Genomic DNA, 27,478 nt, shown 5'->3' with positions numbered 1-27,478 from the left:
ACGAAGCGAGTTCTATTTCACCTGAATCAGCTGTTCCGTTTCAATTGCGCGCCTGTTGGAAAAACGCGGGCTCGGCTGTCACAGAAAAACATTCGATTATCACTATCACGCTATCATGCCAGTCGAGTCGCTTTTACTCCGCGACATCTCTCTCGAAGAGTTCAGTTCAGTGTGAAAGAGCGATGGAGAAGGTTGTGCACCTGTAAAGAATTTCTATAGAACACAAAACTTGTAAATTTTCACTACTTGTGACCACTCAATTACCAAGAAATTGATGGGAAAGTGTAACAGAGACGTGTAGTGTTGTCAACAATTGTAAAAATGCATGCAAACGCGGGGACAATGGCAGGAAAATTGATTTTTGGTGTTTGTTTACCTTTTGCTCTGTTTTTCTCCACAAATGGATACCTAATTCAGCATCAGTGTTCCCATCAGCATCCAAAGGCGCACGAGGTGAGTCTCTAGTGTCTAAGATTTCATATGTGGGCCACTTTAGTAGCGAAGAGGAAGGAAAAACAAGAATTTTCCACCCAAAGTTGGGTTATGTCCTCCCAGAGACGTCCTAACAAATAAATTATCCTGCTGAAAATTCACTCTCTCTCACTCTCTTTTTCTGTCTACAATTCTCTTCAGGCCTTCATTCAAAGAGGTGAAAAAGTGCTGATTTAGTTGTAAATCATTTTACTGGAGAAAATCATAAATTATCAGTAGCAAATTGAAAAGTCAAACGGAAAAATCATTAAGGATGACTCACTGGAAATATTTCAGGAAATATTCCTGCGCAGTGAAATTTTAAAATACATTCCGCAGTTTTCCAGAGAAACTAAAGAGACAAAATGTAATATTTTTAATTGTTAAGCTATGTCTGTTTAGCAGCAATTGACGAACTAGAGCAGAAAAGTGGCATTGAAACACGCATTCAGGGTCATTGCTAGGATTTCTTTATTTTCACTGGAAAATCTTACTTGATCACAAAGTGAGAGGAAGTTGGGAAAATAGTGCTAATTTTTGGTATAACTTTCATCCCATGTGAGAGAGATAAAGTGATAGAATTTATATGGCCGAGAGAGAACTGTGCAAAGAGCGTGTTAAGGAGTACAGTTCCGCTTTTATTAATTTCATTGCATTTTTAGTGTTACATATTTATGGGAAAGAAGGTCGAATTTTGATACGAGAAAAAGTTCAAATCTCACATAATCTCAAAATCACAAATCATCTTAATCTTATTGAGGAAATGTTAACGAATGACGCTTTGCAACGTGTAATGAAAAGAAAATATTATGAACAGTTATTTATAATTGTAATAGGGGAGCGATGGTCACTTTTGATTCGGCACAATCAATAAATATTGGTTGACTTTCATTTCGGAGTTTCTGCTTCTGAAAATGTAAATCTTTTGTGTGGTTTTTTTACAACTTTAAGCAATATCACAATTAATTCTCTTTCGGATAACAAACCGAACCGAGTGGACTACACTCTCTCCTAATTCAGCGGTGATTACGAGTAGTCTCGTGTTAGTTATTACAATGGTCAGCAGATGCTGACTTTGAATCGAGTAACAAGTACAAGAAACACTCGCGAAAAGAAAGTCACCGCAGTTTCTCGGTATAAAAGTGTGCAAAGGAAAATCTTGCTTGAACCTTTTATTCATCGTGTGAGTGAGTCAGAAATTTTGCAAATTAACGTAAGTCACTAAACCTTTTAGCGCCTCAACCTCGTAAAATTGCCTAAGGGAATACTTGTCGAATGTACGCTCAATCAAAAATCAGCTTTAGTGTTGAGTTATACAACAACGTAGACTTGCATATTCAACCCTTTCACTCTTCATTGTCATGCTCACCAAATGGCGGTGATTTTGCCGAAATATTTTCTGCAATATTTATTGCAGAGGCTGAAATTAAGAAGAAAAAAAAATACGCGTGGGCCCAAAGAAAGTCATTGTTTGACCGTGTTTGAATAAAATTGACACTAATATGGCCCATTTTCGGTTCAACGTAATGATATAATGGGTGTTTCTGCGAAAACCGGCTCAGAAGTGATTCAGATTTAATGAAATGAACATGGAGAGTTAAATGCCGGCAAAGGTTTATATTGCAGAAATGCTCCAGATTGATGATCTATTAATCAAATTATTCTCCGCTTGGAGTAATGTTCCATGAGTCTTTAGCTCTAAATTGCATCTTTTAGTTCACATTAAGTCATGGAGAGAGATCACACAGAGAGCACTGAAATATAGTTCAATGGAAATGAGGAGGAAAAAATATCATGTGGAGAAGGAGAATCGTGAAATAATTGAAATTTACATTGATTGTGGCAACAGAGTTGAGACGGTGAGAGACCTCAGAGATGTGACCTTTTCCTTCACTTTTCACCACTTTGAGCTCTAATTTTCCACATAAATTATCATTAATGCTTGTTTACTTATATGCCAGTGATTTTCTCAACATGCTCAAGCGAACACATGAAGATAGAAGGAGAAAAAAGTGACAAATTAATTTCCTATTAGCATTCAATCACATTTTATTGATTTGCCGAGTGGACTGAAGGTTCTTGTTTTTGCAATCTCCTTATAATCATCTCCTTTCTGTTTGTATTGCCGCGTAAAACAAATAAAATCTCAATTTTCTGCGATGCCCAAGGCAAGAAATCTTCTCATATGAGAGTGTAATTTCAGCGAATCAACTCCAATGAACAAACTAAATTGCATATGCATGCAATTAATTAAATCACATCATGTGAATTGAGTTAAATGACTTGGAGATTAATTATGACCATAATTCTGAGGGTGAGCAAAGGGCCGGGAAGTTTCCGCGCATAAAATGTATTTTAGTCTGGGTGTTTGGGAAAATTACTGTTGAGCTGTAAAATGATTTCGTCAGATTGTTAAATGAGACATTTTAACGCAGTTGACAACGTCACATAGCCTATTTTACGCATGGTGAAAGCTTTTCTAATTGATTTCAAAACCACAATCATTGTCTTCTGTAGAAATGTTTGATTTGACGCCTATCAAAAGCAGCAGAAACATGAGCATGAAACTGATAACTTGTTATTACATTTTCTCCCAATTGAGAAGCTTGTAATTGCTACTCATTTGTTGATTGTTCATTGATGGATCGTGAAATCATTTACTAAGCGGCTAATTTGGATGAGATTGTGCATTAAAGTGATCTTTAGCAAATGGGTGGTATTCACGATTCTTTGTTCGGTCATGAGTTGCAAAATATTTATACCACATAAACTTAAGCTAATGATCTTAATTATACTCTCAAATATACATACATCAATAACAAATATATTATTGAATACAAATAACAGATGAAGTGGCGAGTAAAAGATATCACTAAAATGTAGGAAAATATTCATAATACCTGTTTTTAAAATTTGTCTTTCATGAATAAAAAGGCAATGTTGAAAAAAAAAGTTCTTTGAGCACATTGTCATTAAAAGGAAACATGATTTATGCATTTCATAAGTATAGAATTGACAATTATAAATTATGTTCTATCGGTTATTTAATGATTTATCTTGCATGATGATTTCTTAACCCTCGTCGTGTGCTTTTCAGTTTCATTAGATAAATTGCAATGTACAAAACAAATCACTCACTTGAGCCACAAATTCTCTCCAGCTTCAATCTTTAATTTCCTGGCACAATAAAGTATCTGTCAAATTCTGTTCCCTTTTGGGGAACGACAAGGGGTTTCATTTGGGGCCAAAGTCATATACATTCGCTTCCCTTCAATCTGTCATTGTGCTATCTCTATGTTATAAAGATGGATGAAAAATTGCCACGAAAATGGGGGCAAAAAATGCCTTTATTCTTTCACTTGGTGTAAATTAAATTTCTTTGTTATATGAGCGAAGTACAAATAATTACATAGGAATTCTTGAGCGTTCACGGTTCCATAAATTTAGCTGGGCAGGCTCGATTGGTGACTTTTAAGAGCGTGTGTAAGGTGGCTTTTTTTCCGGGCAGAAAAGGTGCGGGTAAGAGTGTGTAGGTAATTTAAGTGTGGCAGGAAATCAATGAACAGATGCCAAAAGTGGTATGGGAAAGAGAGCACGTTGGTCGGCCACTGTTTTTGGAGTTCAATGAAAGTGAATCGCGTAAAACTCTCGCTTTCATGTTTGGGTTGTGCATCACTTTTTTTTCGAAAAGGTAAAGTCGCAACGACAAAAATGAGGAAAATAAGATGTTGCAGGGAAGAGAGAGAGAGAGAGAGAGGGAAATAAATGGTTGGGAGAGAAGAAACAGGTAAAGTGTCACATTAAAGAAGAATAAAAGCAAATGAGAAGTGTTATTAATCATGAGTAGCATAGTTACTCTCGTGGCTCTCCTATTAAATATTCACCTTTTACCATAGATCCTAATTATGGGGGCACTTTTTGTCAGGAAGTCATTATCGGGCGAACGTGAGAAATTTATTTTTGTTTCCAGTGGAAAAAATGAAGAGGTTTTTTTTATGACCAAATTAATAGATCAAGTTCAACGGTTTTGTGCGAAAATCGATATTTTTCTGGCACTTTGCTCGAAGGTCGGTTGACTATCTTGAGAAATATATATATATTTTTTCTGTCATTTGTTGGAAAATTACTTGCTATAAATTACGTGTTATTACTGAATTTATTGAATTGTTTGATTTGGGATTGGTACATAAAGAGTTGTGATTGTTTCTCGAAGGAAATACTCAACTCCTTATGTTATTGCTCAAGTCTTATTTTATAAAAAGTACTTGCGGCTATTTGTAAGACGTTCATATTTATGTTTACGTGTATTATGCAGGGAAAAAATAACCCATGGTATAAAATTCAGTATTTTATATCTCTTTATTATTCAACTGCGATAAATTTTGTGGTAAAAATGTGTCTGGGATGCGTCTGAGGTTCTTATTCATAATAAATTCTGGTTTTTATTCTTATTTACTGGATGGTCAGAGAGTTATAATAAATAAGTGGAATTCTCTTGATAAATGTTTTGCAATTAAATGAACAATCACAATTCGACGATTGCATGAAGATGAAAAATCATCTCTAATTTGACACATCAGAGAGCGAATGATAAATCATCGCAAAAGTTTAACTGTGAAAGCAAAAAGAGCTTTCAATTTTATCAGAGATGTGCCATCTTCGAAGTGCTGAACTTTGCTCGAGTATCAAGATTTCACTGTTTGCCGCTTCCTATTGTGAAACTGATAATTTCGTGATTTATGGGACATGGACAGAAAAATGGATCACAACAAGAGCAAACTTGTATAATTGTGAGTTGCATAAAAATCAACCTTCCTGGATGTTTGTGCCAATCAGCACAGATGGTGTATGTTTGCTGTAAAATCAGCGGGAGCCGCGGGCCCTCGATTTAATGGGGCCGCTCAACTCTCCGGCTTAGAGGGTCCCCCACTGACCGTCGAACACCTTCATTCATCAGTGAGTGAGTCCAAATGGGGCCACGCATCTGGCATAGATAGCAATGTGTACTAAATCGCTCAAATTGAACTCAACCCAATGCGATGCATTCAAATTGGTACAATTGCTTGGGGTCATGAGGAACAAAGGCGGTGGAGCAATGAATGTGGGCCACAATCATTGTCAAAAGTGCATATTTAGATGGTGTGAAAGGTCTGACTAATTGGAAAAAGCACCGCCCTTTTCACTTTTAATTGCACTTCCTCTGCAAAAGTGGCGACCATTCGTGAAGATGGAAGTGATCATGATTGAATGGGAGCTAATGAAATTATTGATTTATGTGGAGAGTGAAAAGAGAATCTTCACCTCAGTGTCATAAATATAAACATAATAATGCCCATCTTCGGGTGTTTTTTCTTCACCTTTTTATGACGGCGCTGCTAAAATGAGATTCGTGATAGTGAACTTAAAGCGGGACACGATTAATTTTATATTCAGAGTGAATTTTTTCGCGGTCAATTGAATAGACAAATTCGACGGTTTTTTTTTTGGAGAAAGAAACCGATGAAAGTGCGACTGTTTGCAACTCGAACCAAGTGAGTCTGAAAGGAGAAATATTAGTAATTAATGAATTTGACTTATATTTTTGACCATAATTAAAATTTTTTATTAGACTCTGTTACATTAGGAATATTTAGAAAATTTGTAATTAATAAAAATCATCTTTTCATACGTTGAATTCGAGCATATTGGCAAGTCTAATGGCTTTATTTGATAATTCGTGATGTATAATTTATACAGGAAGCGCAGATGCAAATATCTTGCCATGAAATCGCATTTAAATTTCATTTCACATATTTGATGACAACCGAAAAGCACAAAAAAGTGAAACTGATGCTCTCTTCTTGAAATGGAAATTTCTGACCAAATTTTCTGAGGAATTTTTCTCTACCAATATAATCTGCAAATTCTTTCACATCTGCTTGAATTGACACTTCAAAATTTAATATGGATAATCCATTCATGGTGTCGCGCATGATTTATGAAAAATTATTTCGCCAAACAAAACCTCAGATAAAATCTTGTATACTCAATAAAATCGTGAATAAATATCTCACAGAGAGAACTTCACGAATTTCAAGTAAATTCCGGCTGTGTGATGAAAGATTTGAGATGAACTTCGGGTCTGTGTGTTGAAAATATAAGTTAGAAGTCGCAAGAGTGGATGGTCAAGAAATTTGTGTGAGAAAATTGTCTGCAGCACATATTGAGTGAATTTCAAGGTTATTCACATGCATGGAGCATGGATAATTTCTGCAATTGTTACCAATTAATTCAAGCGCATGAAAATAAGCAATGTGCAGCCAAGAGCCAATAAATAGAAGAGTCAAATGCAGTGAGCTAAATTTGCTTGGGTACGGCTAAAACGTGCCCGTAATCTCAAAGAGCATCAATAAAACTTAATTCAATTATGCATTCACAGACTCGTTAAATAAAAGTGACTATTATTGATTTTCCCTCAGAGGGTGTTTGGGGTGAAAGAGTGTTGTGTGCATTGGGTGCAAAGGACGGAATTGAGCGAGCAGAGAGGAAAGGGAAATTGTGGGCATTCAGAAATGAAATGAAATGATAAAAGTCGAGAAGTAAAATTACTTTAAACATCATAATTTGATGTGACTGAGATGAGAGTAAATGGTACTTGAAGGTGTACAAGAACAATGGATGGAAATCATACAGAAACACTCCTTCGGTGTGGCGTGTGAAAAGCTCAAGAGATGGTGGAAAATGTGGACGAGAAATATTATAGATTCTCTTGCCTTCTGGTTCTCGCGTGAGGTAACATTTCAAAGAGCATACAAGATGCAGATACCACACCTGACTCTGTAACCTTGGCACACCACATTTTAATGTCTATTAATTCCATTATTCATTCGAACGAGGGAGCAAATTGAGTGATTTTTCTTCGGCGCAGAAGAACTTCTGTTCAGTCGTTGGAATAGCTAAAAATTTCCGGGATTTTTTCTCTACATAAATCTCTGCCTCTTGTATAAGAATAGCACCAATAATCTTTCCTCTTGAAAGAGATAATTGTGGATCTTGTTTACATTGTTTTTATAATTATTACTTTACGATTGGAGTGGAAAAACAAGGCATTTTCCACGTATTCGCTAAGTGGAGACCTTTGGTTGGTTCTTTATAAATAGGACAGAAAGATATGATAAGTGTCCATTACTTTACTAATTGATGCTGAAGAGATAAGAGGATAAAATTCTCAGAAGAAAGAATTATATTATTTCGTTCGTACCTTACTTTATTGGACTGGCGCAAATGATTCAATTATGTGATGATGAACATTCAAGGAGTGTAAATAAGATTAGAAAAATTATTGCCGTCGATAAATTCTTTATGTAATTGTCTCGTTTTCCTTTCTAAAATGAATTAATTGATAATTTTCCACGCACATTGGGCCCAGACAACACGTGCTAACTGTAGACAGAGCTTTTCTTGTCTCAACAAAGCCTTGTCTCTTCTCGTTCATTGGGCGTAAGGTTTCATTCTCTTTGGCTGGCTATCCTTTTAACAACTTTGCTTTTTGCCACATGTTATCTTCAATCACTTTAAAAGCAGTCATATGTATATAGACGAGCGAAGAGAATGGTTTTTTGTGCTTTTTCGTGCTTTCGCATCATCTGTATCTTCATCAGGCATCTGTGTACAGTAAGTTTATGAAGTGTTGGATGTGCTTTTCATTAGATTTTGGTAATTTTCTCATAATGAAATTATTGATCCAATGTGGATCCACAAGTGTGCTGAATTGCTAAAAGGTCAGTCATGGTGTGTTACATATTGCTCCTTGGAGAGAACCTCTCACGGCGTTCCCTCGCCTTCAATCTCCATGCGTGGGCTTAATTCTCACGTTATTTAAAGTTACACACATCTTTCCCCTCTTGGGGCACTTAAATCTTCTCCTCATAAGCATCTCTGTGCACCTTTTGGCCTGATTATTCGATGATATCGTTAGTTGGTGTCGAGAGCAGAACAATTCATGATACGATGTCGCAAGAAAATTTCACAGTCTTGTGAGTTCATGAGAGTCAAGCGTTTAAATTCTTTTCTTCTCTCATGGCAGAGTCTGGAAAACCCACATAAACCGATGGAGGAGAACACTTAGTATTTGCTGTATATGGAAAGTGGAAAAATATAATTTGATGTTTGTTGAAGGCTTTTCCCGAGCTTTCGCATTTAAGCTTGCATTCTTAGACAGTTTATTTCGAGTGTGAAATTTGCAAATTTATGAATTGTCGTGAAGCAATTCACGTTTCGTATAAAAGTGTTAAAAAAAATATAAGAGAAAAGTAGAGAAGAATGGGAAGAGAGACGGAGTTATGTACGATTTTTATAACTTGCCTAATAAAGCAATTCATTGTGAATTATTGTTTTACAGGGATTTGCAAAAATTGTTTCGAGCAATAAACCCTGGTCGGTTTTCCCCTTCATTTGAGCCACTCTTGCATTGCTCAAGATTAAATATTTGATTTGGGTCCATACATAAAAAAACCCAGCTTATACGACACACATGAATAATTCCCTTCTTAATTATTTAATTGTTGTGGTCGTACATTTAATTTAAATGGTGTTTATTTATTATGAAAGACTTTTTCGTTGTATGACTAAATTTTAAATCAAAAAGAGGCTTTATGTAATGCAACTGAAATTGGTTTAATAGGATTACACGTGAGCATGACACAGAGATGGTATCATGCAAAACTGGTCAAATATGTATTTATATATCTGTTTTTTTTTGTGGTTGAAAATGAAAGCTTTTCTTCGCAATGAGAATTAGCATTCATTCGATAAAACTTTACACAAACAATAATTGTACAATGAGGTAGACACACAATTTGAGGTGGATGGCAGAGAGCGAGAGAGCCAAAACAAAGGCTGAAAGTGAATAGTAAATCGCGATTAGTGGTATAATGGTGTATGTTTCACAGCGAAATTGACCTAAACTCACACCCACTTTTGCGATCAACCATTGAAAATTGCATTTATAGACGAATTTTGGTGTTGCAACAGTCAAAATGAATTAAATGTCAATTTTCCCATTTAAGATAAAAACACGTGAATTGATGTTGTTGTTCTCATTGTGGGCTTTCTCAACCAGAAGCATGACTGGACGGTTTTCCAGGAGTATGACGAGTTGGGTTGGGAAATTGAATTGATGTTGATCTGGAAAGCTTCTTACTCTGTACAAATGTAACGGGGAAAAATTAATATTCAAGTTGGAGTAAGTAAAATGTTAAAAATGAATATTGCATGAGAAGAGGAGGGCAATTTGCAAATCCTCCCCACGCTTTTTATTAAAAGTCATGAAGCTGCCCTTAATTTTTGACAGAGGACGTTTAGCCATTACATGGGTGTATAAATGGGGCTCATGTGAGTGAATATGAAATTTACACCCAACAACCAGGGCATTATTAATACTGGTAGGAAAATTTGCCATGCAAAGGATGAATAGGGACCGTTTTTCGGTATGAGCCTGAGTGTTTATCTATTGAGTTACTGAGCCTTTTTGATATATGGTTCAAAAAGATGGATTTACCATATGAATTTCATTTGTAAGAGACATTTTCTCTCTCTCTGAAATACCAAAATAATCCTCATAAATGAACCGAGTGATAAATCCTCCACATAACATCGTTAATTAGCGTCGTATTTAAGAGTCAAAACCATAGTTAATGTGGTGCAAATGTTGTCAAATCAGTAAATAAGCTTTATTTCAGATGATAAGACCTCAATTTCTAATTTAATTCAGACTCTAAGTAAATTTGTGTGTGATTTAACACGAAATATGTACTTCACATGTATGATAGATTGTATTTATGTAATGATCCATATCTCAACGCGAGGGCAAGATCAGTTGCTTCAGTGTCATTCTTTTTTGACATGCAAAAATTGCTGGCAAATAACTTGGGCGTTGGATTGCTAACAAATTTCCGGAGAAAGGAAGAGAATGGGAGCTTGTAAGTCTCAGAATATGAGATACATATCGGAGGTAATTGCTTTAGAGATTTTATTTGATAATATGACTTATTTTTCCCGGCATATCTTGAGAGATTTATGGAAATTCGAGGAAAAATATTCTACGCAGGAACTTTATTTCGGTGTCATACCCGAGGAATAGGGGAGATCTATGGAATTAGTCACGAAAATTTCCTTCGCCCCAAAGCGATGAAAGTAATCTGAAAATGGTTCAAGGAGAAATTTGATAGGGAGAAAAAGCATCGCCATGGGACTGGAATGGTGACGTTTTTTTTTCTTGGGGGTTTTGTTCAATTCTCTGAATAGGAACAGCGTGTTATGTATGTTTGTTGGTGGTCAAAAGCAACACACAAATAAGAACGCTGAGGGTAGAACTGAGATTAAAGCCTTGGTGGAACTTTAATTGTGGATGGGTGTGTTTGTGGGAGGATATAACGTATCGACATTCCACAAGTAAGATGATGGTTAAATATGAGAATGGCAAGTATATTTGCATAATGAGCCATTGAGTTTCATTGCGCTGCATTGAAACTCGTCTTGCAAGAGAAAACAGGAACGCGGCTTAGATTTATTTGCAAAATAACATTGTAATGATTGTAATAGATGATAGCACTGGTTTTTCTTTATATCCCCTGCAATTTGACGGATTGTACGCAATTTTACCTTTAATTTCGCACTAAATTTGGAAGGTAGGACTTTAGACAAGGGGGCAAAATTTTAGCATTCTCAGAAATTCGTTGTTTACACCAATTTCTTTCAAGTTCCCTTTCAATGAATTCCACAGAAATTTGCTAAATTCTTTGTGTTGTTAGATTTTTTCTTCCAATTCATATATAATCCCATTAATTTTCACTCTACCATAAATTTATAGAGAGGAAAAAATCATCAGCCAACACGAGAGGATTGAAAATATTTCATCTGTGAGAGTTGTGTTGAAAAATGCCTTCACATATGGTAGTGATTTCCAACCGGAGGAAAATACGATGAAGAGCTGAAGGAATGTGGAAGAATTTGGAATTTTCTTCTCGAGGAATTTGTCTTTGGAATGATGATTTGAGCGAGTTGGATGATGGTCTTATATCATCATTGAACAGCATCAAACAACTCAAGCGGCACATAAAGAAATTTTCACTTTTTTTCTTTCTCTCTCTCAATCTTCAGCCATTTCTCCCAGCATTCTGTTCACAAATTAATAACGTGGCTTTTTACCTCTAATTCCTCGCTCAAGTTATTTTCATACTTTGCCATCCACGCTGTTTTTTTTTACGCGATACTTTGACTCTTATGAGCTTTTTGTAAATTATTTTTTGCTACCGCTAAGTTTTGTCTGAATATGAGTTTTTCTTTGCTAATTTAGGCGGAATCTTTTTCTGTGGGCATTTATTGTGCCTTTTATAGCATAATTCATTTGAATAAATTGTGGTTTTCAGGTGAAATTTCGACATAATTCGCAATTTTGACCGGAACTTTGCACTTACTTTCTCTCCCAATATTTTGAATCATTTGGATATCAACGAAATCTTTTAGGGAAAATCCATTGACTCAGTATTTATTTCCTGAAACACAAATGTCTTATAAATGCTTGTATTATTGCTTAACAGCGTTTTAATGCATCTTCTCACACGTTTACCTTCAAAATCTCATTCACCGTGATTATCTTTACTGGTACAAAAAGCCCATAATATTTCGAAAATTACCCGATTTGTGTCAATAATTGCAAAAGTTTAAAGACGGTGAAAAGGCGACAAAAAAGTTCGCGGGATTCTCCGTAGAAAGTAAATGAACTCTGATATAACCATGATTTTTTAGAAGGCCGCAATGTACATTATGTCTCGTGCAATAGTTGTACAGAGAGATGAACAGTTATGGAAAATAACATATCAAGGCTCACCACAAAATAATTTTGTGCAATGTCTGATTTTTTCGCAGTCTGAAATGGGTGTTTTAGCTGTTTCAGAAATGTATTTATTCAAATGGGAATCTTGCAAATGTATGGCAATAAAACTTGGGCGACGCAGAGAAATGAAAGAAGTTCATGAGAAAGCTCACAGGGTAAAAAAAAACCACAGAGAATTGTACCATCTGAAATGCGCTTTGTATATTTCTGTAAGAATGAATTTCATTAACTAGATTAGGAGTTTGCATCACGAGTTTGGACGTGATATAATATCATTTTGGTGTCGATATTTGCGCGACTATAGCAATATACTGTTGCTCATCAATTGCAAGAGAATAGAAATTTGTTTTGAAATTTGCGGCATTCAGAGAGAAGCATCTTCAATGGGCGCAGAAAAAAAACAGAGATGCCAAAGATATTACAAAGTTCGAGACTTGTTTTCCATACTGAAAGTCAATAATCTTTAAAGGTGTTGATGAGAAGTGAAATAATAGTGGATGTGTGCTATGAAAGTGAAAAGCATTCTTCACTCACTTGACAAATTGAAGACATTTACTTTTGGCTGAGGCGTCTCATAAAAAAAAAAATGTTTGGTCAAGACGGTCAAGACTCTGGTCTATTCGGTGGCTAGGCGTGCGATACTGCGTTGAAAGAGAAAAGTTGCGGAGGAGAAAAAAAGTAAAAGTTATTTACCATACGATTGATAACCCACCACGGTATTATTCGGCATAAATGCCGATTTTTCTCTCCATCATTTCCCTTAGTATTTTGCTCATCTTCGCTCCAACATTAAATAATGAGGGAAAGAGATAAATTATGTGAACACTTTTGTTCTTCTTATGCAATTTTAGCGAATCTCTTTCTCTAATGCATTTTTTCCACGTGCTTTTCGCAGAGGAAGATTTTTGTATTGTTATCGCCACGGGTGAGAGAAAATACGCACACACACACACACACATTGAAGGAATTTTCGTCACTTTTGTATCGCAATCAGTTTATATTAAATTGGAGCACAGTTGGTGATGTTATACACTTTTATAGACAGACAAATTGAGTTTAATTTCAAGGGAATATGTATCCAGACGAATTTACTTTTAATATATAATTTTTATGAATATCGGAAAATTCAGCTGAAAATGAAATTTCTCTTATAACATTTGTTATTTCTACATTCGTAAATAGAATTTACACAGCGCAGAGTAAATAAATTGTGTGTAATTGCATTACATTGGTAAATAAAATGCAAAATTCGAACTCTGGATGTTGTCAAATTCAAGTAAAACACGCACAGAGATGAGTAGAAATTTCCTAATATTTACCTTTTAATCAAGAGTAAATTGTCATCGTGTCAATAGGAATGTGTGTAAAACTACACTCATTGGAGGTCGTGAGTTTTCTCTTAAATGAGATTTCTCTTAAAAGATTTCGTGTTTCCCAGTGAAAATTCACTTTTGAAAATCTCATAATACATTTAATTATTTTAGTATGTTTACATTTAATACAAAATATACAAAAAATATTTGATCAATGCTCATTCTTTTCTCTCACTTTCTTGAAGCCTCTCTTTTTGCTTCTTTCTCTTGGATGGTAAAACAATTACAACGTGACTGCAAATCACGAAAAAGCACACACAATATAACATTGTTGAATTGGCAGAGAGCTAGAAAATTGCACACACGAGCGGAGGAGGAATAAGACTGCGATGCCAAGAATCGATTTGAATTGTAACAATATTTTGATGAATTTATTATGTAAGTCGGGTCGAATGCGCAATTATTAATTATTATGTAAGACTGAACTGTAATGATTGCTGAAACATGATAAGTCGAAATTAAAATAATTATCTGCGATGGTCAAATAGTGATGGGTTGGGTATGAGAATTGTATTTGATCGTTATAGTTTCATTGCAACACACTTTTGGGTGTACAATAGTTGAATTTTAAATTACTTTCTCCGCCCGCGCACGCCGCACACTGTTGGGAGATTGAGAGCGAAAGACCTTAGAAGAAACTTATCTGTGGAAACGTTTTCCGTGTATTTGAATGATCATCACTTTATGGAGTTGTAATAAAGTGATGGAGTGTGTATTTTCGGGGGGAGAAGATAAACTTGTAGGTGCTGTATTCTTCGTGGTAATATTTTCTGTAAGTGGCAGAGATTGAGAGGAAAATGCGTGTGGTAAGACATGGGGATTTCTTATTAAATATAAAAGAAATAAAACGCGCAAAGGGGTGGAACAGAAAAAATGTCGTGAAAATGTGCAAACAAAGGAACTTTATCTGAACTGTATTCTTCTCTGCCCTCGTTTTCTGTCCCCAATCATGACACGTGGCGAAGAAAAGTTTTCCCTCAAGCAGTAAATCCGCCTTTTACATGACACTTGAGGTGACGAATTTGGGCACTTTTCTCCCGCTAAACAATGTATCACCTACTGAAAATGACTTTTTTACGATATACTCTCGAGATATGTTTTCTTTTTGTACATCGTGTGATTCAATCTATGATTGCAAGTTGCTATGGGCTTTCAGAGATACGAGAATCCAAATCTGTGAAACAATTTGCTTATCGGAAGTCACTTCTATATACTAATTTCCTCTCAGTTAAACAATTATTCAGCTACATTGTGGTGTAAATCCTGCCTCGAACTTCCTACAGTCTCTGTTGTTTGGCTGTGTCATAAGGGTAGAGAATATACAACTTGAGAGAGAAATATAGTATGAATTTAAAACAATGGGAATTCGGAAAGCTCACCGACTGTCACTTCATAATGGTGCTTTATAGCTTTCCTTTGAAATGTGCCCACTTTTGACTGAAAGCCACCAAATTATGTGTCGTATGATATAAAGTACGAAACATTTGTCATAAATTTTCCTCATGTGCTTACCAAAAATTCGTACGTGATTTTTCTTCTTTTCCTTTTATGCAAATGAGCGGTGTATCATCGCCAGCAGGAGTGTTTGATGTGATATTTTATATGAATATCATAAATGTCAACCGACCGCTTTGTAATTGAATAAAGTGTGTGCAGATAATGCCAGCGAGAGGGAATGTCAGACATGATTATCGTGAGAAATCACCACTAAATTAATTGATTGTGCGCAAACACTCATTAAATTACCACAGACATGGTTTTTTCGCGTGCACGGTTTTTGTTCTATCATAAAATATTAATGTGAGTGTCTGAGAAAGGATTCGGACTATTAATTCGTAATTGAAAATATCACTTTTCGATTAGAAAGTCACAATTGCTGAAAAATATATCTTGTGATGTGTTACTTAAATTATTTCAATTTATTTTTGATGTATGATTTGACTAACTTTTGCTAATATTTTACTGTTTTACGATCAATAACACATGGAAACACCTCGTGAAATGTGCGAAATGACTTTCTTACGCCTCATTTGCACACAGAATCCCATTAGACCATTAATTACTAACGCTTCTTGAGTTCTCGAACACTCTTGTCGAATTATTCTGTAAAAATCAATATGTTTTCTCATGGAGGACAATATTTCTCTTAGCTCTTTCTCTTGCTTATCTTCGTGCCCTTTTAGCTTTACATTTCCACCACTCTTATTTCTCTCCTTCTGCATCATCGTTAAGCGTGTTCCCACGCTTCTACGCGGGTGAGGCCAATAGCAGTTTCTACTTAGAATACTGTAGAGAACATGTTGGCGGACCTTTCTCTATGTTCCATCTTTTTCAAGATAAGGCAGCACTCTCTCTCTCTCCCGTTAATATTTTTGCCTTTTTGTTTATACAGAATAAATGGTGTGGAATAATTCTGGAGGTATTAATTGAATTTGGGCGTAAGTCAAAGATAAAATTTTATCTAGTGCTCGCAGAGCAGAACATTGCGCTAAAGTATTTGATGGAAGGGAAATGTTGTGTGATGATGAGAGAGAAAACTCAATTTGTATTTTCACCACAAAAGTGATTTCTTTATATTACGCCCGTGAATTCACTCTAGCAATAACATTAGCATAAGAACAGAATTTAACTGAATAATCGAGGATAAAAAGACGGGGAAAGCTGGCACTTTCCTTGCCTTTCATCATCATTTGCTAATGAAAAGATTCATCAAATGTGTTGCCTTTTGATTATATTCTTGGTGTGTCTTTAGAATATTATACTGGGGTAATTTCAACACTGTGCCGCAATTGACTTTCCATTTGGTCGCTCGTTGAATGTGAATTCAATGTTTCTCATCCCAACAAGACGCGTGATTTATGTTCATTTTAGTGTTTCAATTGATTGTGAGGTATCTTGAGAGTCACTTGATATGCTTCTTGGTGTTGAATGTGAAATTAGCATTTGGAAAGGGCGGCCCATTGCTCTGCATTTGAATATGAATAAAGTCAAGGATTTTGGGTAGATGCTCTCCTACTCTATTGACTGTCTTCATCTACATGTGACTCCAATGAATGTCTAAATATACTGCATTAATTTACACGTCAAAGCCTAGTTAAGTATTCTGCAGAGCACGAGTATTCATTGAATAAATTTCGCAAGTGACGAAATGTCGGAAATAAGGAATTCACTTTTGCAATTTGGCGCTGTTTTGTGACTCCAAAAAAAAATAATAATAATTCACGCAGGTGGGAGGCAAAATTTCATTCACAATGTAATGTCTTTTGTGTACGAATCCGCTCATTTAAAATATTTCTATGTCGTTTGACGAAATTATGAGGAATTTCTTAATTGCATGTGGGGCAACGGAGTAATGCTCAATTTCACACATTGTTTTATGAGGAGAAGAGTATACTTTTGTGTTGATTTCATTTTTTTTACCAACTCCCCCAACAAACCCTGAAGGTCAGCCTAAGAAGGGTACAAATACACACATAAAACATTAGCGAGAGTGACAGTGAAAAAGTTATTGCACAAAAGTAGATACATTTCAATTATTCAGTGAGCTTTTTGTGTGGCAACTTCGCGGCACGGCTGGAAGTTAAAAAATCATTTTAAGACACATTTATATACTAGCTTTGCAAGAGTGGAAGGAAAAGAATTTACTAAGAGAAGTAGAATTGGAATAGGCATTATAATTTCTCACGTTCACTTTCAATTGTGGCAATTTTTTGCTTCATTGGAATTCCCTCTAGTGTCTCTTTCTCTCCATTACTGCCATTTACCACCAGCCAAGCAGAGTGTTTTGTGTAATGAAATCCCAAAGAAATCCAATATCGAAATCGATATGTCGAGACAATTTTCCACGAAATCCACTTTAATGGCAATTTAACTACATACATATTGAGTGTATTGATCTCGATTAAAGTGACAATTTTACCTAATTTCTGTGTCAGCGTCAAATTAGACATAAAATTGAGGCTCGATTTATCAAATCGATCAAGTTTTTGCTCCAGTGCTGTGACAAATTAAATGAAAATTGGTAAAATTATCAAGATTATTATGCATTGTGAACAATCTTTGCATTTAAATAGAAATTTTTCGTTTGCCATAATCTCAGTATTTAACAGACTGTGAAATAAGAAAAGATGGTGTGTTTAATGTATTGTTTTCGGAATGACGTTAAAAGTTCTAATATAGTTTCACTTTGACTCCATGGCAGAGTTTTTGGGCATTTCTCTGCATCAATCTTCCTATGACGTGCACAAGCAATTTGTCTGGCAATTAAGTAGAGAAATTATTGGATTAGTTGGCGAACAAGGTTAAAGAGAGGATTGAAAGAAGATTCAATCATCATCAAACTGAACATTCTGGAATCATGTTCGATTGTCAAGTTCATTTAAATACAGAGTCGCGTGTTTTCATTGGCGAAAGAATACAATTTACTAATTGTTGAGTATTCGCCTGAAAATGACCTCATCAATTAATTTATGAACTTTTGCAAGAGCCAAAAGCTATACGGCAAGAAATTGGCAATAAAGTGTGAGAGACAGAGTAATTTAGCATGAGTGTTCTTTTTCTCCCCATTGAGTATTGCTCAACGCGATGTAGAAAATTGATTGCCAACTCCAAGTGATGTAATTTTGCACCACTTGAGCATATATTTGCATTTCACTGTGCCGAATTAAGGAATCCTCCTTCTCTCTTCGCAAAGTGAGCGGAATTTTCAAAACAATCTTAATGATAGGAAGTGTATGGAAGAAGTGTATCTCGATCATCGCCCAATGTACAATTTCACAAACACGCGCAGCCGTTGAAAATTGCCGAGGTGGCCTAAGTCAAGGTATTGGATGTTTACAAACACTACTTGAATTTAGTGCAACGAGTTTGCATGATTACGGTGCTACCTTTGTGGAGAGAATCATTGAATTCCGCCTCTTCGAATCACTTCTTGGCGTCACCTACTTTCTTTCTCACTCACCATGAACAAACTCTTCTTCAAACCACCGCCGGCGACTTCCCGGAAAGAGGTGATCGAGACGCCTTCTAAATTAACAATTGCTCCCCGTTTCAATTGAACAGATTTCACGCGAAATTTCACCTTTCAGCCTCAAAACTAGACATTTTGCAAATCTCGCTTACAATGATATTGCACCGAAGGTGTGCAGAAAATTAATTATGCATGGTAATTCATGCCCCGTCAAAACGTGTGGCTTTTTTGTGCAAAATATGCAACTCCCACGGTTTACAGGCAATTCTTTTTCGTCTCTCAATAGCAAAGAATGTGAGTTAGATAAAGGAAAGAGACATTTTGCAAGGGAATTCTAGTCTGGAGTGTTTTATTTATATGACATTCGGTGTGACAATTTTAGAGATTTATTGGAATTAGAATCTATGCTACTAGCTTTTAAGCAGTGCGCAGATTTTAATTAAAGCTTCAAAAAACATTAATGAGATGATTTTTGCTATCGGGGAAACTTGGCAATTAGCTTCAGAATATTCACTTTGATGATGCTCTACTTTGTGATGTCTTCGCGCGGATAAATCCGCCGAAAAGGGCGATGAAGTTTCGCTGCTAAACAGAAAGAACTTTCACCCTCCCACAAAATAAGTTGAGCAACAAGAAGAGTAGATTGAGATTGAGATGAGGTGATGTGTACTTCCATTATCCTTGTTTAAACTTTGAAAGCTCAGAAGATGAAAATTGTTCATCGATAACGCATAGTAAAAGCTTCTTGAACGGACTCACCACAAATTCTCCAACTTTTTGAACATTTGTTCAAAGCCGAGAAATGAAATTGGGCAAAAGTCAAATCTTTGAAATCCTGAAATTGTTCATGTGCGAAATGAATGGTTCAATATCATGAAAATGCAGAAATCAGTAAAAGTCAGCAATGTTTCTTTGTTGTGCACCGAAAAATGCAATGGAACAATTAAGCGGAGTCTTTTGAAGTAATTTTATGTAGAAGAAAACGTGCAAAAGAAGCAGAAAGTTGTCCTTCTAGAGCGGATGTATTTTAATTTTTCAAGCATTAATTGATTTAATTCATTATTCTATAAATTTTCTCTAAATATTACTTTGGTGATTAACAATTAATAAAGAGTCAAATGTTAATAAATTACCACATATTCAAGTGCAAAGTAATGTACTATCAACATGAAAATCTTCTCGGTTTCTCTCTAACGATATATTCATTAGATATCGTCTTAACAGTCTTAACATGTGTGTCAAACATGGTTCCTATAATATCTTGCAAATTAAGACATCTACCTCAATCCATGGCCCGCATTTCGGGGCAAAGTGATTGAAATATGGATCATATTGTCAATTACGTAGGAAATTTCAAATTTTAATTAATCAGTAGAATAAACATTTCCGTCATAAATCTGCCAGATGTGAAATGAATAATAATAGTGGAGCGTGTGTGTAATTCAACATGAAACTCGTGCGGTATCGTTTTAAACTCCCAGATAACCACAAAAGCAGAAAGCCAAAGATAGAGTCAAAGAGAGAGAGAGAGAGATGAAGAAAGAAAAATGTAATCCAGAAAGATGCAATTGAGACTCAACATTTCTTTCGCAATCTCATTTTTCAGGTTATCCATGGCGCCCACATCGAGCCGGCACACAAAATCCGGAAGCGGAGCCTCGATCAGCCACTGCGAATGACCATCACATACGATGAGTCTGTTTATAGACTGGACGAAGATAAATTCGAATTAGTTAATGTAAGAGTGATGTTGAGCTCATTTTCATATCTACACATAAATTTACTGTTTCTCGCACATTGCTGTCATAGAGATTTATTATTTGTAAAATGCACTCTTATCACGATGTCTCAATCTTGATTTTCTCCACAGACAATCATTCTGCCAGAAGCTGTTCATTTTTGGGAGAAAGCGCTCATGGTGCGGGAAACGAAACAAGTCATTAGATTAAATAGGTGGGTGTTTAATGTGTCGCAATTGAACTCTAATGTGCTTTATTTACTCATCTCACTTAGTCCGCTTATCTCTCTTCATATTCTTCTTACTATATTCACTGAAATTGAACTCGGGAAAGTTATTTTGCCGTGAAAAATGTTTCAGTTGCGATTATATTGGCTGTTTGTGTGCAACTTCTTTAGGGGAAAAGTTTAGAAGTGATTCTATTGTGTGGGTGAAATATAGCGTTTTCTGATAGCATTTCAAATATATCATTCAAACCAGTAAAATGCATTTCAAATTTCATATATACAATATTCTTTCAAACAAAATATATCAAACGGCGCCCGTAAATTGTTAATCGCTTATTTTGTCTCATTAAAGAGTTACTCGTGTTACGCATTAATATTTTTGGTTGGAAAATTAAATTACCTGATATAATCTTGTTCATTATAGCTAAAATTAGAGTCGTGATTTAAATAATTGGGCACTTATTTAAACCTAAGAAGCATTATTGTGATTTTGCGAGGGGAAGATATTCAGCGAATGAAGTGTACACACAATTAACTCTCTTTCTATCCTCTTACATAAGATATGGGTAATTTGGCAAGTCATTGTCAGTTACGTAGACCGATATTTATTTTTGCCTACAAAGGAATGTATTGAATTACGGGAATTAATCCATACACCAATTTGTTCGAAGAAATTTCCGTTGTTGTCTTTCCAAATTTGCGAGTATTTAATTAATTCGAAATGTTGCCGTATCCTTAGAGAATATCTGCCACCAAAATGATGGTACTTGAGTTAATCACTTCCACGGAAACACCTACGCGATGGTAAAAATAAATCCTTTTGTCGCTTGCAGGAAATGCGAGAGCAGTCAGGTTTTCGTGAAAAATTCCCTGACTTACTGCATTGACTCGTGCAAAGCCACAACGATGTGTGGCGAGGTGGCCGTGCCGGAGAAGCACTTGGACGTGTGTCGAACGTGCAATGCGACGGGCCAGGATTGTCGCGAAGCTCCTGGCTCAAAGGCCGGTCCGGGCATCGCTCACACGGATTTCATCTTCTACGTGTCGGCACGACAGACTGAGCGATGCCACAAGGGACTCACAGTGGCTTATGCGGCTCATTGTCAGCAAGAGGCGGCTCTGGACAGACCGATTGCCGGTCACGCGAATCTCTGTCCGCAGAGCATTAGCACAAAGCCGCAGGAGTTGCAGACATTGCTGTCCACGGTGAAGCACGAAATCCTGCACGCGCTTGGCTTCTCCGTGAGTCTGTATGCGTTCTTCAGGGACGAGAAGGGTTACCCGAGAACACCCAGGAAGCCAGACACGGGAAAGCCCTATCTGAATGAGAAGCTGCAGATTCACCAGTGGAGCAATTCCACCATCAAGCGCATCGTGAGAGAGCACTGGGCTGTCCGCGGAGGGCATATTCGAAGGGCGATTGACATGATGGTGACACCGCGGGTGGTGGAGGAGGCGCGGAAGCACTTCAACTGCAACATTCTCGAGGGAGCTGAGCTGGAGGATCAGGGTGGCGAAGGGACGGCTCTCACCCACTGGGAGAAGAGGATATTCGAGGTGGGTGTCCCACATATAATGTCTAATTAAGACGTCAAGGATCAGAGTTGAGAGCAAATTCGAGAACGATTTTCAAGATGTTTAATATGGAATCGATTTTCTTGTTTTTGAAATTGCACATGTGTTTGCATAAAGTTTACAATGTTCACGATATTAATTACACCACAATCTTGTCATTGTTCATATCGGATAAAGACGATCAACTCTGTGATGTGATGAAAATGCTAAGATGCGCAGAAGACGAATGAAGTCATTTCCTCTTTATATGCTTAATGTGTCCGAAAACCACTGGTGATTTTGCAGAATGAGGCAATGACGGGCACTCACACTCAATCTCCGGTCTTCTCGAGGATAACACTCGCCCTCATGGAGGACTCTGGCTGGTATAAGGCCAATTACAGTATGGCATCGCCGCTGACGTGGGGTAAGAACCTGGGGTGCAATTTTGCCATGCGAAGCTGCAAAGATTGGATTGCGATGAATCACGCAAAGTAAGTTGACCTCCACTGTTGAATTCACCACACAATGTATTACATTTTAACACCTAAAGTGAGGGACTTGAGGGGCGGTGAATGCGTCAAGGTGAAGGGTGTGTCAATAGGTTTAACTCTCTCTCTCTCTCTCGCACTCTTTCACTCTCAATGGGAGCTTTCGTGCAAAAATGGGCTTTTCATCGTGAATGGCGATTAACAATATTATTACCACTAACATAAAATATGAATTCTTTTCCTCCGGCCACTCTGCAGCGAATCACTTTCCTCGGGAGCCAGTGAAGCATTTCGGTATGTTGTCAGAGCAATTTGCATGAAATCAACCTTTAATCGTGCACTTTACATTGTGTTCATGCTTTTTGTGCCTCTCGGCGGAAATTTTTGGTGTGCTTCGAATCAAAGTGTGTGTGTTTTTTTTTTCTTGTGTGAGAAAGAGCTTCACTTTTTGTCTGAAAGAAATTACAATTGAACGAGTCGAAAGTATCTCACATTTCGTAGGTGCCTTTTTATAGCTTCTCACCAAGGTGCTCCTGAAGCATACATTTAATCCTCCTTTTTTACGATTTTCTCTTTATCCTTTTACATCCACTTAACAAGTGTGAAATTCCAATCGTGACTGAGTTGTACACTTGTGTTCATGCTTCTGAGCTTAAATTCTGCCTGAGAGATCTTAATCAATGACACAATCTTATTTGAAAAGCTAGAAGAGACATAAATCGACGATGCTCAATTTGATGTCAATGAGGCAGTTGTTGCAAAATCCTCTTTTATTGCGAATGATATCCAATACATAGGAACTGTTCAATTACAAAACTTCAGCTCAAGGCTTTGTCTATTCTTGTATCCTTCAATATATATGTAAATTTTTACAATTGACTTGCTTTTCACTTATTTGTCAAATTTTGGCACTATTTTTGTAACTTTTGTGGCTTAGTTTAGATGCATAATTTTCATTTCTATGCAACATGGCTCAATCCATATTTTATCGCACTGTTTGTCAGAGCTGTAAATATGCATTATTTTGAATAAATTCCCATATGAATATGTATGACGGGCAAAGCTCATAATAGTAGATTGCAAATGCATCACTGTGGTTAATTCAATTCACCTTTCAGAGCTCTGTGGCTGTACTGTACGATATTCCTTATTGCGATATTTTCCATAGACTGTTGTTGTGACCACAAAAATTTCTGTACCATTATGCTAAATGGGCAATACGTTACCTTGCCAGCTCCTCATAATGTCTTCCCTCACGTGCAAACTACTAAAGCGCAAAAAAAAAATTGATGGACTCCTTTCAGAGGTCGCACGATTCACCCGTTCTGCTCGAAAGTCAAAAGAGATCCACTTCAGACAGAATGTACCGACGATAGAAATTCAGTGGCCTTGTGCAATTTGATCCGACACGACTATCCACTGCCCAAAGAATATCAGGTGAGTGATGGCCCTATTGTATGGTGTACATGAGCAAGAGTGGCGTGGCGCTATTGAGACAATTAGCAGGAGTAGAGTGATATTAATTGTGTGACCATTTTTCGCAGAATTTCGACAGCATCGCACACGTTGCTGCCGGTGAGGAGGAGTTCTACGGCGGTTCCGTGTCACTGGCAGATCACTGTCCCTACATCCAAGAGTTCACGTGGAGGAGCAAAAACGTCACCGTCAGGGGTTCACAGTGTCAATTCGAAGACAATAATCCAAGTAAGCAACTCATAATGTGCCTCTTTCAAAACTTTTTGCACGTCTCAAGACAATCAGACAATTGTTAAGCTTTTCATCCAAGCTCGTGAATCAATTCATGTGTGCTTGAAAGAAGAGTTTAAAATACTGTTGTGATACTTTTGTGAATTCAAGGAGTTTTCTTGCATTATGACACAAAAAAAAATCCCCTCGAGAATTATGGTGTGTATGTGTGTCTTTCATAACACACAAAAGACGTTCACAAATTTGTGGGGAACAAAGAGAAAAGTTTAATTTCAACTTCTGGTTTCCTGCCAAGAAGATTGATTCAGTATCAATTTTGGGTTTTTGGTGTTGAGATTCACTTAAGAATTACTCACAATTGCTCATCTTTCCTCTGCAGAGCCTGAGAAGAACTTCGCGCTGGAGTCTTATGGCGAGAATTCCAAGTGTTTCGACCACACTGACGCCATGTGGGAGGAACGATCGTGCCGACAGACACGGGAATGGCAGCACTGGGGCTCAGGTTGCTACAACTACCGTTGCGAGGAGGGCAGACTGCACATCCAGGTGTACAACTACTCATTCGAGTGCTACCACGCCGGTCAGGAGATCAGCGTGCGTATCTTCGCGGGCGGATGGCTCCACCGAGGCGCCCTGCGCTGTCCTCCGTGCCGCGATGTGTGCAGCGAGGAGTTCGCCAGCCGCGGCGAGCACTGTCGCGTTGGCGAGGAAGCGCCGCCGCCCAACTTCTATCCTCGAGACGAGCTCAGATGCTCGGGAGTGCGCTGGCGGCCGCCGCACTTGCTGCTCGCCATCCTCTGTCTCTTGCTGCCCGCGGGACTAACATAGTCCGGGCATGTGAAACTGATCACGAGGGCGTGATTGGGTATCTGGAATGTGATAAAACAGAAGAGAAAACTATGTTAAAAACACTGTAAAGTGTGAAATTGTGCGTGGAAGTGAGCGGAAGCGTGTGAATGTGACTTAGGAAGAGGAGGAAAGATAAGAAATCCCTGAGGTGAACCCTGAGAGAGACGTTTCGTGTTCAAAAAAGAACTTTAAAAGCCACTTTTATCAATTTCAATTGTAAATGTAAAAGAAAAAGTTAAAAAGTATTTTCCAAATCGGCGATTTTCCAACATCATTCACATTTTAGATAGCAGTTAGGCGGTAATTTAGTGAGAAGGATGAAAAGATAGGGAGCATGATAGAGAGAAAAAATCCACTGTATTAGAGAATTTAACTAATTTATTGCTTAGGATGTGAGAAATACCACAAAGTATAAATACTCATGAAGTTTTCAAGGCTCTATAAGTAGGATTAATTGTTTTCTTTTTGTGGACACAAACGAAAGTGGACTGATTAGAAGCATTCCCAATTTGTGCATTATCTCTCCTCTGTAGCATTTCATGCTCTGGAGGACAATGAAGAAGCCACAACATTCCCTGTGAATTACCAGATCATCATACCGACTCACGTGGACGAGAAGTACCATCATATTTCGAGATAAATTGCCAAAGTGACATGTAATTTGTTCAAAAATCTGTGAGATATAAAAGTTTATTGAAATTATTGTAGTCGAGACACTTTTAATCGTTCCATCGCAGACACACTCATCGCTGCAGAGTCGATGCACATAGCGGAGACACAGATCTCTCACTGTTGCTCTCAAATTTGTACAATTTCTATAAGATTTTACACTTTAAGGACACCTTCCTGACCCATAATTAGCCGAGATAACTTCACCGCAAACATACGGGCTCCTTAGTCGCAGTTCATGAACCGTGTTATTATCGTTTGAAGTAATGATGGTGTCGTGTTCAACAACAGGTAAATTTTCTTTTGTTAACTACACATAATGTACAGCATTCGCATATTGTCCGTTTTTCAATTCAGCCTCTCTTCCAGAACATTATTGAAATGATAAGCTCTTATCGATTACTATCCAGACAATGAGGAGCAGAATTGCACTGGAAGTAAGTTTATAGACTTTTTATTATCTCCGAAGGTAAGTTGAATGTCTTTCATCTGTTATATTCTCTAAGAAAGTATAATAACTTTTTTCCTTGCTTCTAGAATTTGAGTAAACTCTGGGTAATGTTGGTAAAATACATGAACAACAAATAATGTTTGAAATTCATATAAAGTCTTTATATAAAAACTTTCCAATTTGACTTGCAACCCTTTCCGCTCCCGCCAAGAGCTGACAAAGTTCGGGAAAATACATGAAAAGTAATGAATTTTATGCTAATCGGTGCACTTGGGAGACAAGGATGGTCGTAAAGCAAAATGTCTAATAAAATTTGCAACAATAAAGAAGTCAACTAAGACGGATTTTCAAATGGAAAGCTGATAAAATCGAGAGACACCATTGTCAATTCTTTATTTACTCTTCGCATAAAACTCCTCCAGTATTATTTCTTCGCCCATAAAATACTTTCCAATTTGAAAGCAAAGTTTCACGTCAAGCAAATTGAATTCATCGTGAAAGGAGATTTCCTCAATCTTCTTGGAAGGATTAGGATGTTGTTCTGGGAGCGCATGGGGCAAAATGTTGTTAATTTTGGCTACGAGTGTTTCTTGAAGTGGAAGGAACGCTGTGCATATCGTCGTCTGAGTGAACGGACATGTCGCTGTGGTCACTGTCGAAGTGACTGGAAACCACGAGTTCTGGATATGCAGACTCAGTGTTCGCCATCTGCGTTTGGATATATTGTAGGAATTGTGAGACGTTTTGTCGAGCATCGTCGATGTCTTCAGAGGAAACTTGAGTTGCAACCGTTGCAGCAGACTTCACATTCTTGACCAAAGTCTTCGTCACTTTCCTCGCCTTGGTTTTGGGTTTCGTGATTCGTCTCTTCACTGTTCTCTTCGTTGGCTTCCTAGAGGACTTGGCAGTGGATTTCTTCTTCATTTTCTCTCACACTCAATTTTATTCACACAAAACAATCTCTGTCGCCCGAAAGCCTGCCGCGATATCAAGTGCGTGATCACAGATAGTCCAGAGTCGCAGGAATAGTCGTCTGGGCTCCGGTTTGTCACACCCGGTCAGTCTCCGTGGGTTGGCTGGAGATGTGGGTGAGCTCGGCCATGT

General features: G+C 37.2%; 1 protein-coding gene across 2 annotated transcripts; it reads left to right on the top strand.

Annotated features, from left to right (window-relative positions):
- Positions 1 to 118: 118 nt before the first annotated feature.
- Positions 119 to 25,928, top strand: LOC132258854 (leishmanolysin-like peptidase). 2 transcript variants are annotated; one of them, XM_059756362.1, is made up of 9 exons: positions 119 to 453; positions 20,295 to 20,426; positions 20,559 to 20,641; positions 21,487 to 22,210; positions 22,514 to 22,701; positions 22,957 to 22,992; positions 24,003 to 24,135; positions 24,243 to 24,402; positions 24,785 to 25,928. In XM_059756362.1, the coding sequence occupies exons 1-9, from the start codon at positions 322 to 324 to the stop codon at positions 25,231 to 25,233; spliced, it is 2,037 nt and encodes a 678-aa protein (XP_059612345.1). In that variant the 5' UTR covers positions 119 to 321; the 3' UTR covers positions 25,234 to 25,928. The 2 variants fall into 2 exon arrangements, with proteins under 2 accessions (XP_059612345.1, XP_059612346.1); XM_059756363.1 differs by lacking the exon at positions 22,957 to 22,992.
- Positions 25,929 to 27,478: the final 1,550 nt, after the last annotated feature.

The sequence above is a fragment of the Phlebotomus argentipes genome, unplaced genomic scaffold (assembly GCF_947086385.1).
Source record: "Phlebotomus argentipes unplaced genomic scaffold, Phlebotomus argentipes genome assembly scaffold_4, whole genome shotgun sequence".
Classification (NCBI taxonomy): domain Eukaryota; kingdom Metazoa; phylum Arthropoda; class Insecta; order Diptera; family Psychodidae; genus Phlebotomus; species Phlebotomus argentipes.
This window is presented reverse-complemented; position numbering and strand designations above follow the sequence as displayed.

Bases quoted from the DNA above. Each gene is read 5' to 3' on its own strand.
- LOC132258854 (XM_059756362.1), top strand. From the start codon at position 322: ATGCATGCAAACGCGGGGACAATGGCAGGAAAATTGATTTTTGGTGTT. The intron at 454-20,294 runs GTGAGTCTCTAG...CTCATTTTTCAG, and splicing joins AGCATCCAAAGGCGCACGAG to GTTATCCATGGCGCCCACAT. The intron at 24,403-24,784 runs GTAAGCAACTCA...TTTCCTCTGCAG, and splicing joins ATTCGAAGACAATAATCCAA to AGCCTGAGAAGAACTTCGCG.